We start from the raw sequence: 13187 nt of genomic DNA, 5'->3' as shown, positions 1-13187 counted from the left end.
AATACAGTGCATCACCTGCCCCAGCCTGTGAGTTCCTATCTATACCTTGTATACCTATACAGAGGAACTGTGTGAGACAGAATGCCTGACTAGATGGACCACTAGTCTGGCCCATAGGGGCCAGGGGAACCCCTGATTTTGGGGGCCCCAATCCACCATGGCCCAGCTGGCCAGTGGGGCAAACCCCACCCCGAGAAGCCCCTCCAGTGCTGCCAGCATGGGTGCAATGATATCACTGTGATGTCATTGTGTTTCCACCGCCGGTACCCACACAGCTCCCATGGTCCTCCAAGGACCATTGGAAGTAGGTGAGCTCTCTGCCCTTCTGCAGAGAATTCTGTTTTACTTGGGGGGGAAATACCCCCTCCATGTATCTTTTTTAAGATTTTAGATTTTTCTGCAAACTTGTGGGGTGGGTTTACCCAAGTTTGCAGAAGAATCTGTTTTTGAGTAAGTGTGGCATCAATTTGCAGATTTAGGTATTCGCAGATTTCGGTGTTCACAGATGGGGGCCACACGTGAGAGACAGATATATAGAGTAGGTCCCTTTTTTGTCTTTAAACGACAGGAAAAAAATTTCTTCCGCTCCTGAAAGCAGACTGAAATACCCAAACAGGCCCTGGTTCCAGCTCACATTATTCAGGACGGTTATGAAACTGACGGGACTCAAATTAGTCACATGCGACTAACATAGATCCCATTTCTTTCGATGGGACTTCCTCATGAGTGATGTGAGCGAAGTCAGGACAAAAGAATGCAGATGGTTTCCAGTGTGTTGGCTTCACCATTCCCTGTGGAACATCCATAGATTTCCTCCTTGCAGTCTGTTATTGTTGTTCAGTCGCACAGTCGAGTCCGACTCTTCGCGACCCCATGGACCAGATCACGCCGGGCCTTCCGGTCTTCCGCCGTCCTCTGAAGTTTGCTCAATTTCATGTCCATTGCATCTGTGACACTGTCTAGATTCTTGTATTTTCTAGATTTCTTGGATTTTGAACTCTTGAAATCTGATCTCTAGAAACTCTCCAGTGGCTAGTTGGTATAGCTATCTGAAATGTGGTTCTGAGGAGGTCCAGCAGAGAAGCTCACCATCCCTGGAGCGTGTACCAGAAGTGAAATCATCATCACGGTGCGCCATCGCAGTGGCGCTCTGGTATTTGGGCAAAAACTGAGGTAAAATTGGCATCTACCATAGAGTTTTTGCCCAAATACCAGAGCGCCACTGCGACATCACTGATGTGATGATGTCACTTCCAGCACACCTGGAAAGCAGTGTTCCCCCTAAGCTGAGTTGGTGTGAGCTAGCTCACGGTTTTTTAGCCTCCGGCTCACACATTTTTGCCTTCGCTCCGGAGGGACGGCTCCAGAGCAAACTAATGTATCCAGTAGCCAAATCGCTCGCTCACAGCTTTAATGCTGGTAGCTCACAAAGGAGAATCTTTGCTCACAAGACTCCACAGCTTAGAGCAGGGGTGGCCAAACTGTGGCTCGGGAGCCACATGCGACTCTTTCACACATGTTGTGCGGCTCCCAGCAGGGGGGCTGGGGAAGCGAAGGGGAAGCATGCCTCCCGATCAGTCTTCCCTTCCCCAGCCGGCGTTCCTCTCCCTGGGTAGGCTTGAGGTGGAAGAGAGCAGAGAAAGAAAACAACTCTAACTTTAAATTTGTCTCTTTAAATCCCTTCTCCAAGCCAAGCCTGACGGGGGGTGGGGGGGCTTGGAGGACACATTTAAAGTTAAAGTTGGCTTTCTTTCCACCTCTTCCTCCCTCCCCCCATCTATCGGCTTTCTTTCTTTCCACCTCTTTCATTTTTTCTTTCCACCTCTTTCATTCTTTCTTTCTTTCTTTCCATCTCTCTCTCTCTCTCTCTCTCTCTCTGACAAATAAATGTCATTAGCAAACAAATAAATATCATTGGACAATTAAATATCATGGTCAACATCTGTTTTACCCCTTTTGTTTTTTATTTCTGGCTGTCTTATTTAATGTTAATAAAAAAGCAAATCTGCCTATTTCTCAATTAAAATGTGTGTGATATTTGTTCATGGCTTGTGGCTCTCAGACATCTGACGTTTATTCTGTGTGGCTCTTACATTAAGCAAGCTTGGCCACCCCTGGCTTAGAGGGAGGATTGCTGGAAAGGGACATCGCTACGTTGCCAGCAACATAGCCCAGGGCCTCCCCCCTGGTCCTGGTAGGTCCCCCCCACCATCCAGCTAATCGGCCGTGGGGGGTGGGGCTTGGTGGCGAGGGATGCCTCGCCTCCATTAGGGAGGCTCACAACCCTACATTACGTCCTGCTGAGGTCCCTCGCCAAACCCTGCCTCCTACAGACTCTGTCCCCAAATCACTAGAAATTTTCCAACCCAACACTGGCAGCCCTAGAACCCTGTGAAAGGCACAGCAACTGGGCAGGCCCCTTAAACAGCAATGCAAGTACAGAGCGTTAGACATATGACTGCATCTGGCAGGAGATACTCATAAAATTGCCATGGATGGAATTCTTAAGGGTGGGGAGGAAGCAGCCATGCACACAAGCAAGCCCTTGTGCTCAATCAGAGAACATTTATATTAGATTTTAGCTAGCATATGAAGGGGGGGATTGGTTCCTATGAGACAGTTCAGGAGCCAATTCCAGCTCAAATGTGTTGTATATTAAGCCAGAGTCATCCCTGAAATAGTACCTGGATCTGGTGGAGCTTGTTTCCCCGAAACAATAGCTTACTAGGATCCTGGAGTAGACCAACAGAGAAACAGTGGCCCCGTTCACACGGAGAAGTTGCCACGCTAAAGAAACAAATGTCAGGTGGATTTTCAGGGCGCGATCACACCGCAACATCTGGGAAGCATAGCGCACCCGTGGCCAATCCGTGGCGTCCCGCCGAAGATGTGCAGTTAAAAAAGTACCTCGGAAAGTGCACTAGTATTCGGAAAATGCAGGACAGTGGCGGGCGTCTGATCACGGGAGTGCTAGTATCTCGTGGCATCCAGCGCCCGTCCATGTCCCGTCGCAAACCAGATGTTTTTCGTAAGCGCACGTGCACAAACATGTAACTGAAAGCAGTGCTGCTCCGCGGAACTACGCGAAACACTTGCCGTGCTGCTTCTTTGCCACACTCCAGCATCACCGTGTGATCGCCAGCTAACAGCCTAAGCGCGAAGCTTCGGAGGACCGTGTGATTGGGCTACCATGCTTTATTTTGCTCCGGGGCAAACAGCCACGCATCCCCCCACCTCCCCCCCCCCCCCGTTCTCTGGCCCGTGTAACTGGGGCCAGTGTTATGTAAATAGGCTATCGTTGGGAGTGGGGTTTTGTTTGGGGTGTGGTGATTGCATGCTTAAAAACAGGGCAGCTGCCCTGGAGTCTTGTCTTGTAGTGTTCCTGAAATCACTTAATAAAGCAGAGCTGTTTCACTGCAATGCATCCAGAACCCAGTATTTAACAAAATATATGTGCATAAGTGGAAGTAGTGACAGACTTCATGTTCCTGGGATCCCAGATCACCACAGACTGTGACAGCAGCCATGAAATTAAAAGACGCCTGCTCCTTGGGAGGAAAGCGATGGCGAACCTAAACAGCATGATAAAACGTAGAGACATCACCCTGCCAACAAAAGCCCGCATGGTCAAAGCAATGGTATTCCCAGTAGTCATGTATGGCTGCAAGAGTTGGACTGTAAGGAAGGCCGAGCGCCGAAGAATAGATTCTTTTGAACTATGGTGCTGGAGAAGACTCTTGAGAGTCCCTTGGACTGCGAGAAGATCAAATCAGTCAATCCTAAAAGAAATCAACCCTGACTGTTCCCTGGAAGGCCAGATAATGAAACTGAAGCTCAAATACTTTGGCCACCAAATGAGAAGGGAGCACTCACTGGAGAAGAAGGATGAGATGGTTAGACAGTGTCATAGATGCAACGAACATGAAATTGAGCAAACTTCAGAGGACGGCAGAAGACCGGAAGGCCTGGCGTGATGTGGTCCATGGGGTCGCGAAGAGTCGGACTCGACTGTGTGACTGAACAACAACAACAAATGTACATAAGTGCTGAAAAGTCATAATCCATTTACAGTGACCCAGCAAGGGGCTTCCAAGGCAAGTGAGAAGCAGAGGTGGTTTACCGTTGCCTTCCTCTGCAGAGTCTTCCGTGGTGGTCTCCCTTCCAAGCACTGGCCATGGCCAACCCTGCTAGACTCCCAAGCTCTGACTAGATCAGACTAGGCTAGGATGAGCTTGGAGACCTTGGCACTATTCCTCATGGGTTTTTGAAGCTCTGATGCTCCTCGGAGGTGTAAAGTGTTTTTGATGTTTAACGATAAGCTCCAATATAGAATTATCAAAGGAAGACTCTATGAACTAGACTCTCTGATGAAGAAACAAAACGGCTGAGACTACCTGGGATCTGTGTTAGTAGTAGTTCAATGTAAAGAGTTTAAGGATTGCCATGCCTATGTGGACATATTATGAAGTTCTAAACCTTGCCAAGCTCATTTCGGCATTTAGAAGAAGAGAAGAAGAGATGGAATTTATACCCCGCCCTTCACTACCCAAGGGAGTCTCAGAGCGACTTACCATCTCCTTTCCCTTCCCCTCCCCACAACAGACACCCGGTGAGGTAGGTGGGGCTGAGAGAGCTCTGACAGAAACTGCTCTTTTTCAAGGACAGCTCTTATCAGAACTATGGCTTGCCCAAGGTCATCCAGCAGGTGCAAGTGGAAGCGTGGGGAATCAAACCCGGTTCTCCCAGATTAGAGTCCGTGCACTTAACCACTACACCAAAATGGATGTTCCATGGCTTTTGAAAATATTGGTCCAGTTCAAGGTCTATATCTTTATTGATACCGTTGTTCTAAAAGGACCTTTTCCCCCCCTTTGGTGACTTTGTAAATACACATCCCAGTCTTGCAATTCATGAGCTTTCTATCTTGTGATTGATTTATGTTACCATATTTTTTTTCATTGCATATGTATGAAACAATAGAAAATTGGATGTTAGAATTCTTATGAATATTTCATAATGCAAAAACAAAAAAACCCACATAGACTTGTCATTTGAATATTTACTGTTTAAAAAGCATACAGCATTTAGCTTAGGCTATTAGATTAGATTCCTGTGTCTGTATTTCTTTTCAATTAATTAATAGGCTGGGATGTCAGGCAGCCAATGAACCCTATATGTGCGTAAGTGCCATTATGTGGCAACCAATTTATGGCAATCCCAGCTAGGGGCTTTCAAAGCAAGGGAGAAGCAGAGGTGGCTTGCCATTGCCTTCCTCTGCAGAGCCTTCCTTGGTAGTCTCCTATCCAAGTACCGACCCTGCTTAGCTCACAACATATAATGACCCCAGCAAGGGGCTTTCAAGACAACTAAGAAGCAGAGGTGGTTTGCCATTGCCTTCCTCTGCAGAGCTTTCCTTGGTGGTCTCTCATCCCAGTACCAACCCTGCTTAGCTTCCAACATATAACGACCCTGGCAAGGGGCTTTCAAAGCAAGTGAGAAGCAGAGGGGGTTTGCCATTGCCTTCCTCTGCAGAGCCTTCCTTGGTGATCTCTCATCCAAGTACCAACCCTGCTTAGCTTCCAACATATAACGACCCTGGCAAGGGGCTTTCAAAGCAAGTGAGAAGCAGAGGGGGTTGACCGTTGCCTTCCTCTGCAGAGCCTTCCTTGGTGGTCTCTCATCCAAGTACCAACCCCGCTTAGCTTCCAACATATAACGACCCTGGCAAGGGGCTTTCAAACCAAGTGAGAAGCAGAGGGGGTTTGCCATTGCCTTCCTCTGCAGAGCCTTCCTTGGTGGTCTCTCATCCAAGTACCAACCCTGCTTAGTTTACAACATATAATGACCCCAGCAAGGGGCTTTCAAACCAAGTGAGAAGAAGGGGTGGTTTGCCATTTCCTTCCTCTGCAGTGCCTTCCTTGGTGGTCTCTCATCCAAGTACCAACCCTGCTTAGCTTCCAACATATAATGACCCTGGCAAGGGGCTTTCAAAGCAAGTGAGAAGAAGGGGGGGGGGGTTGCCATTGCCTTCCTCTGCAGAGCCTTCCTTGGTGGTCTCTCATCCAAGTACCAACCCTGCTTAGCTTCCAACATATAACGACCCTGGCAAGGGGCTTTCAAAGCAAGTGAGAGGCAGAGGGGGGTTTGCCTTTGCCTTCCTCTGCAGAGCCTTCCTTGGTGGTCTCCCATCCAAGTACTGACCCTGCTTCTGAGATCTGATGAGATCGGGCTACACCATGCTGTGTTCCACCCCCTTGGCAGAAAAACAGGATTAAAATAAAATAAAAATCTGCCAGTCATCCAGGAAGTCCAAAATACCTTTTAAGAGTGTTACTGCTTCCGTCAGGAAACATGTGATCAGGGTGATGAAAACCAGGGAGGATTGTGAGGCCCTCCAAAGGGATCTGTCGAGGATGGGCAAGTGGGCGTCAACGTGGCAAATGGGGTTCAGTGTGGCCAAGTGCAGGGTGATGCACATTGGAGCCAAAAACCCTAAATAAAAATACACATTGATGGGGTCTGAACTGGCAGAGACTGATCAAGAGAGAGATCTTGGAGTCGCAGTAGATAACTCACTGAAATGTCGAGACAGTGTGTGACTGCAATAAAAAAGGCCGATGCTATGCTGGGGATTATTAGGAAGGGTATTGAAAACAGATCAGCCAATATCATAATGCCCCTATATAAATCAATGGTGCGACCTCATTTGGAATACTGTGTGCAGTTCTGGTCATCACGAATTTATTCCTCTTGGGTGAAGAAGTACTTCCTTTGATCTGTTCTAAGCCTACTGCTCCTTAATTTCATGGAGTGCCCACAAGTTCTTGTATTGTGAGAAAGGGAGGAAAGTACTTCTTTCTCTACCGTCTCTATCCCATGCCTAATTTTGTGAATCTCTGCCGTGGCACCCCTCAATCGTCGTTTCTCGAAGCTAAAAACCCTAACCTCTTTAACCTTTCTTCATAGGGAAGGTGTTCCATTCCTATGTTTGGTGTAGTGGTTGAGTGCGCAAAGTCTAATCTGGGAGAACCGGGTTTGATTCCCCCCTCCTCCACATGCAGCTGTCCTGTTAAAGCGAGGGGTGACAACTGTTCCGCAGGCCCATCATTCCTATGCCAAAGATGCAACACAGTGACACCGACTCAGAGCAAATGCTTTTTATTTGCGACCTGCGAACGACATGAATTTTATTTCTGCATGATCTGCGGCCCCCTTCCTCGTCCCCCAAGCACCTCTGGACACCATGTCCCGTTCGCTCCCCTCCACCTTGCCTGCAAAAACACACACTCACAAACACACATGCACGCCCCGCTCACTTCTTTTTCCCCAGTTTCTCTTTCTTGATTTCTTTGGCCAGCTCCCCGATGAGCCTCCAAAACTCGCCGAATTTCAGCTCCTCGTCATTGTTGACGTCCAAGCTCTTCATCTTCTCGTCAAGATCCACAACGTCCTGCGGGAAGAGGACAGGGAAAGTCATTCCCGTTCAGTTTATCTCAAGGCATGATCAGCTTGAAAAGAATGGCTAAAAACAAGAAAAACTATCATGCGTGATACCAAGACTAGCGAAAAATACTTACCTGTGCCACTATCATCCAACCTTTCAAAACTCTCGCACTAGGGTTGCCAAACCCCCCGGTTTGCCAGGGGTCCCCCGTTTTGGGGGGTTTCTACCTGCCGCCGGCCAGATGGCTGGCAGGGGAAGCCCCACCCCCAACACCCACAGCCACCCATCTCTCTCCCTTTAAGGGTGTGCAACCCGTGTTTCATCCCAAGCGCGAACTCCGCACGCTTGCAGGGAAAAGCCAGCTTCGTTCTTAAAAGGGAAACGCAGCTTCTCTTAAGGGGGAAACGCCGGCTGCCGGCTACTTTAAGTGCAGAAAACTGCTGTTTCTGGAGATCCGGCGCACGGCCGGGGGGGGGGGGGGGGGGAGACATGCAGACATCCCCAACGTGACGTCATCACGTTGGGGATGCCCCACCCCTTCCAGGAACGCCCCCAAAGTCCCCCGCTGGGGGTAGAAGATGGACTTGGCAACCCTATCTCGCACACATTTTGAGCTAGGCAGCCTTCTGGTATGATCAAGCAGGACTATCCTCATGTGTAAGGGCATATACTTATAAATCTGCAATGCCCGTTAACTAGTACACAGAAGATCTATAGAATCGATGGCCCCTTTCAGACAGAAGACCTATAGAATCGAAGGCCCCTTTCAGACAGCCTTTGCAATCTGTTTTAGTAGGAGGTTGCTCTCCTGATGGATTTTTTGTGTCAGTTCCGACACAACCGTTTTAGTAACCAGCTGCTAGCGGATTTTATTTACCTGTTTGTACAAAGCCCCTTGCGTCCCGTTGGGAAAGCGGGACTGAGCCGTTATTGAGGAAAACTGCTATTTCCTGTTTTCACCTCTTTGTCGCGCTTCTGAATCACTGTGGTACGCTGTTTAAAATGTCCATAGCTCTTCCTACAATGCCGCTTTTCCCCCACCCTCTTTCACAGCATGATCTTTCTTGCTCTTTTTTTAACATTCTAAGTTCAGCACTATTGTAATAGTGACGTTCTAAGCCCTATTGTAATATTGAAATCTTGTTTTTATGTATTTGGCATCCGTGCCCTAAAGTTAGCCGCCCTGAGCCCGCTCGCGGGGAGGGCAGCCTAGAAATCGAATGATAAATAAATAAAATAAAATAATGTGCTACTGTGAACTCAGGGAAGGGTGGTATGTAAACTGAACTTAGAAATAAATAAATACATCAGATACCTGCAAATATAAAGATAGATACCTCCAGATGAGAGCCAGGCTGGTGTAGTGGTTAAGTGTGCGGATTCTAATCTAGGAGAACTGGGTTTGACTCCCCACTCCTCCACTTGCAGTTGCTGGATGACCTTGGGCAAGCCATGGTTCTGTCAGAGCTGTTCTCTCAAGAGCAGTTCTCAAGAGAGCTCTCTCAGCCCCACCTACCTCACAGGGTGGCTGTTGTGGGGAGGGAAAGGGAAAGGAGACTGTAAGCCGCTCTGAGACTCCAGGTGAAGGGTGGGGTATAAATCCAATCTCTTCTTCTTCTTCTTTGCTAGCAAAATATGTATACCAGGGAGGGTGGGGGATAAATTGAATAAATAATAATAATAATAATATTTTGTGTGTATGCAAGAAAGTAATTTTAAACAATATGTCAGTTTTAAAAAGGCATCTTGTTAAACAGAGCTTCTGGCTGAACTGTTGAAAAGCTACGATCCAAGTTATGGAACAAAGTTTGAGCCCAGGGGCACCTTTAAGACCAACAAAGTTTTATTCTAGGTCTAAGCTTTTGTGTGCACACACATCTTCAGATACAAGATGTATCATGAAAGCTTAGACCTAGAATAATACTTTGTTGGTCTTAAAGGTGCCGCTGGGCTGAAACTTTGTTCCGCTACTTCAGGCCAACATGGCTCCCCAACTGAATCAATCAGAGTTACGCATAACCTCACTTCCTGACTTCTTGTGGATGTCTCCGCCTCCTGTGGCAGACATTTTGTGGTAGGGTTGCCATGTCCAAAGTGGCGCTGGAGCGGGGGACTCCAGTGCCGCAACCACATTACCCGGAAGTGACGCGACCACACCGGACACGCTGGAGGCGGGCCACAACCATCCGAGGGGAAACCATAGAGTTTCCCCTCGGATGACCGTGGCCCCGCCCCCAATGCACCCGACGCGATTGCGTCACCTCTGGGCGACGTGCACGTCACGTGCTTTGGGGGTGGGGTTCCCCCCAGGGCCCAATCCGCTGCCGGCGGGTAACGAGCCACTGGGGCGGGGGGTTCCCTGCCCCCCGGGGGGACTTGGCAAGCCTATTTTGTGGTGAGGTCTTCCTCTCACAGCAGACATTTTGTGGTTGTTTTCACCTCCCCCGGAAGACATTTGGTGGTTGGCTTTGCCTCCCGTGGGAGACATTTGGTGGTTGGCTCCACCTCCCGTGGTAGACATTTTTGGCTGCACACAGCAGCCTATGCCAGAATTCCAAAGGTGCCTTGCAGGCTGAAAAAGTTTGTGGACCCCTATTTCAGGCAGTTCCCCCTGCCCTTTATACTGCATTGTTTAGGTAAAGGTAAAGGTAAAGGTTCCCTTGCTCGAAAGCCGGTCTAGGGTTGCGGTGCTCATCTCCGTTTCAAAGCCAAAGAGCCAGCGCTGTCCGAAGACGTTTCCGTGGTCATGTGGCTGGCATGACTAAACACCAAGGCGCACGGAACACTGTTACCTTCCCACTGAAGTGGTACCTATTTATCTACTTGCAATTTCTTGTTTTCGAACTGCTAGGTTGGCAGGAGCTGGAGCCAGAGACGGGAGCTCACTCCGTCATGCAGCACACTCGGGTCTCGAACTGCTGAACTACCGACCTTCCACAGCCTGCATTGTTTACTGGATGCATTCAGTGCTTCAGCGTTCTCTAATTGTGTGATCTAGTTTATTGTTTCATTGTTCTCTAATTGCAAAATCCGGTTTATGTGATGCATTATACTGTTTCCAGTTCATTGCGGTTTGCGTGATCTGGTTTTACGGCACCGTTCATTGTTTGCATTATAACGCCTTCATCACCTTGTCTTTTATGACCCCGTAATCTGCTTTGAGTCTCGTCCAGAAAGGGAGACAAAAAAACGAAGCAAATAAATAAATAAATGGCAGGGGAAAAGCTTTCGTGACTCACCGCTCACTTCTTCAGATACACCTAGAATGTGGGTGTCTGTCCTTATATAGGGACGGAGTCACGTTTGAGCTGTATCTGAAGAAGTGAGCGGTGAGTCAATGCTCCCTCTAAGCTGTGGAGTCTTGTGAGCAAGATTTCTACTTTGTGAGTTACTGGCATTAACATTGTGAGCGAGTGATTTGGCTGCTGCATCAATTAGTTTGCTGTGGAGCCCTCCTTCCTGAGCTAAGACAAAAATGTGTGAGCCAGAGGCTAAAAAACTGTGAGCTAGCTCACACTAACTCAGCTTAGAGGGAACACTGGTGGTGACTCACGAAAGCTCACCCTGCCACAAATTTTGTTAGTCTTTAAGGGGCTCCTGGACTCTTGCTCTTTTCTACTGCCGCAGACAGACTAACTCGGCTCCCCATTTCGATCTAAATAAATAAATGCTAGAGGTTTAGAAAATGATGGGTTTGGTGTGGTGACAAAAGGGGATCTGTCCCTCTCTGAAAACGAGCGTCGCCCAATTAAAAATGGATCGACGCTTGTTCACAAGAGGCAAAAGCAAAATCCTTCTTCACGGAAATCCCAGTGCCTGATCTTTTAAACTGAAAAGAGCCAGGGATTGAATTCTGAATGCAAAGCAGAGGCTTTTCCAATGAGCCACAGCCCCTCGCTGAAGAAGGAAGGACCAGTCTGTGCATCTAGCTCAAAATACTCCAAAACTGCTGCCGGCATGCTCACGTGATTCAGTGCTTCCCCCCCCCAGACAAAATGAAAATTCCTTCCACTTCCAAAAACTAGACTGGTGGTGGTGGGAAGTGCCGTTGAGTCACAGCCGACCTACGGCAACCCTGTAGGGTTTTCGAGGCAAGAGATAAACAGAGGTGGTTTGCCATTGCCTGCCTCAGCGTTCCTTGGAGGTCTCCCGTCCAAATACTAGCCAGGGCCGACCCTGCGAGATCCATCCAGGTCAGGGCAAAAACTCACCTAAAGGTAAAGGTTCCCTTGCTCGAAAGCCAATCAAGTCCGACTCTAGGGTTGTGGTGCTCATCTCCGTTTCAAAGCCGAAGAGCCAGCGCTGTCCAAAGACATTTCCGTGGTCATGTGGCCGGCATGACTAAACACCCAGGCGCACGGAACGCTGTTCCCTTCCCACCGAAGCAGTGCCTATTTATCTACTTGCAATTTCTTGCTTTCGAACTGCTAGGTTGGCAGGAGCTGGAACTAGAGACGGGAGCTCACTCCGTCATGCGGCAACTCAGGTCTCGAACTGCTGAACTACTGACCTTCCACAGCCTGCAGTTCAGCGTCTTAACCACTTGAGCCACCGCAGCATTTAAAAGATTCTATCCTAATCTCCTCTTGAATGCATGAAGCTGCTTTATGCTGAATCGGATTCTGGGACCATCCAAGTCAGGATTGTCTACTCAGACTGGCAGCGGCTCTCCAGGGTCTCAGGCAGAGGTCTTTCACATCACCTGCTGCCCGGTGCTTTTAACTGGAGATTCTGGGGGTTGAGCGTCTGTCCACGCCCAGCAATGCTGGCTTTCGACTCGCGGGGTGCTTTTTGTTACACGAAAAGTGCTTTCCTCCAAGTACCACCCGATTTGGGCCATTCCAGTCTCATTCTGTTGCATGTGTAGAGAAGAACGTATTAGATCAGATCAGAGGTCCCCAATGCGGGTGCCATAGCAACCTCCAGCACCTATCCTGGGGCTCGTTAAGTGTTTTTAGGAACTGGGTAGGGCAGGGGTCGTTTCGTAGAAAAAGAGCTAGGGGAACTCATTAGCATAACTCATTAGCATATACCACACCCCCTGACATCACCGGAAGTGTGTCATGAGGCCACACCCCCTGACATCACCGGAAGTGTGTCATAAGGCCACACACCCCGCCCCCAACGGTCCCGGCTGCCGCCGGCCTTGCAGCTCCACTGCCGAGCCCCATGAGGGGCGGGAGTGCGAGGAAACCCCGCGAAGGCCCTTCCTGGGCCCAGGCAGGCAGGGGTGGGGAGAGGCAGGGAGGAAGCAACTTACCCTCCCTCTTCTCCTGCCTCCTCCTGGCTGAATGAGGGCCAGAAGCAGGGCGGCCGGAAGCAGGGGGCGGGGCTTTGTCATGTGCCCTGCCCCCCGTACCTCACCCGGGGGAACTGCGATCCCCCCCATTCCCCCCCCCCGAAATGACCTCTGGGGTAGGGCCTGGTGGAGCTTTTGCCTAGCCAGGCTTCTGATTGGACACCGGAGATTTGATTGGCTGTGCAGATTTTTTAAAATGTTGTTTTGGTAGCAGCTGCCGCCACAATGCACCACAATGCATGGCCTAAGTAGTAGCCACTGCCAAGGCAGACTTTTATCATCTCTGGCTGATTAGGCGGTTGGTTCCAGTTTGGTGTAGTGGTTAAGTGCGCGGACTCTAATCTGGGAGAACCGGGTTTGATTCCCCACTCCTCCACTTGCACCTGCTGATGTGACCTTGGGTCAGTCACAAGCTCTGGCACAGCTGTCCTTGAAAAAGAGCAG

General features: G+C 49.2%; 1 protein-coding gene across 1 annotated transcript in view; it reads right to left on the bottom strand.

Moving 5' to 3' along the window:
* Positions 1-7169: 7169 nt before the first annotated feature.
* Positions 7170-13187, bottom strand: part of S100A13 (S100 calcium binding protein A13) — a 12400-nt gene continuing 6382 nt past the window's right edge. The window contains exon 3 of the mRNA XM_015411740.1: positions 7170-7450. Within this exon, the coding sequence (XP_015267226.1) occupies positions 7313-7450 (138 nt within the window). The 3' untranslated portion in view covers positions 7170-7312. The remainder of the gene's footprint in view (positions 7451-13187) is intronic.

Source organism: Gekko japonicus, unplaced genomic scaffold, assembly GCF_001447785.1.
Source record: "Gekko japonicus isolate JY-2015 unplaced genomic scaffold, Gekko_japonicus_V1.1 scaffold175, whole genome shotgun sequence".
Taxonomy (NCBI): Eukaryota; Metazoa; Chordata; class Lepidosauria; order Squamata; family Gekkonidae; genus Gekko; species Gekko japonicus.
Note: the sequence above shows the minus strand (reverse complement) of the source record. Positions and strands in the feature narration are given on the sequence as shown.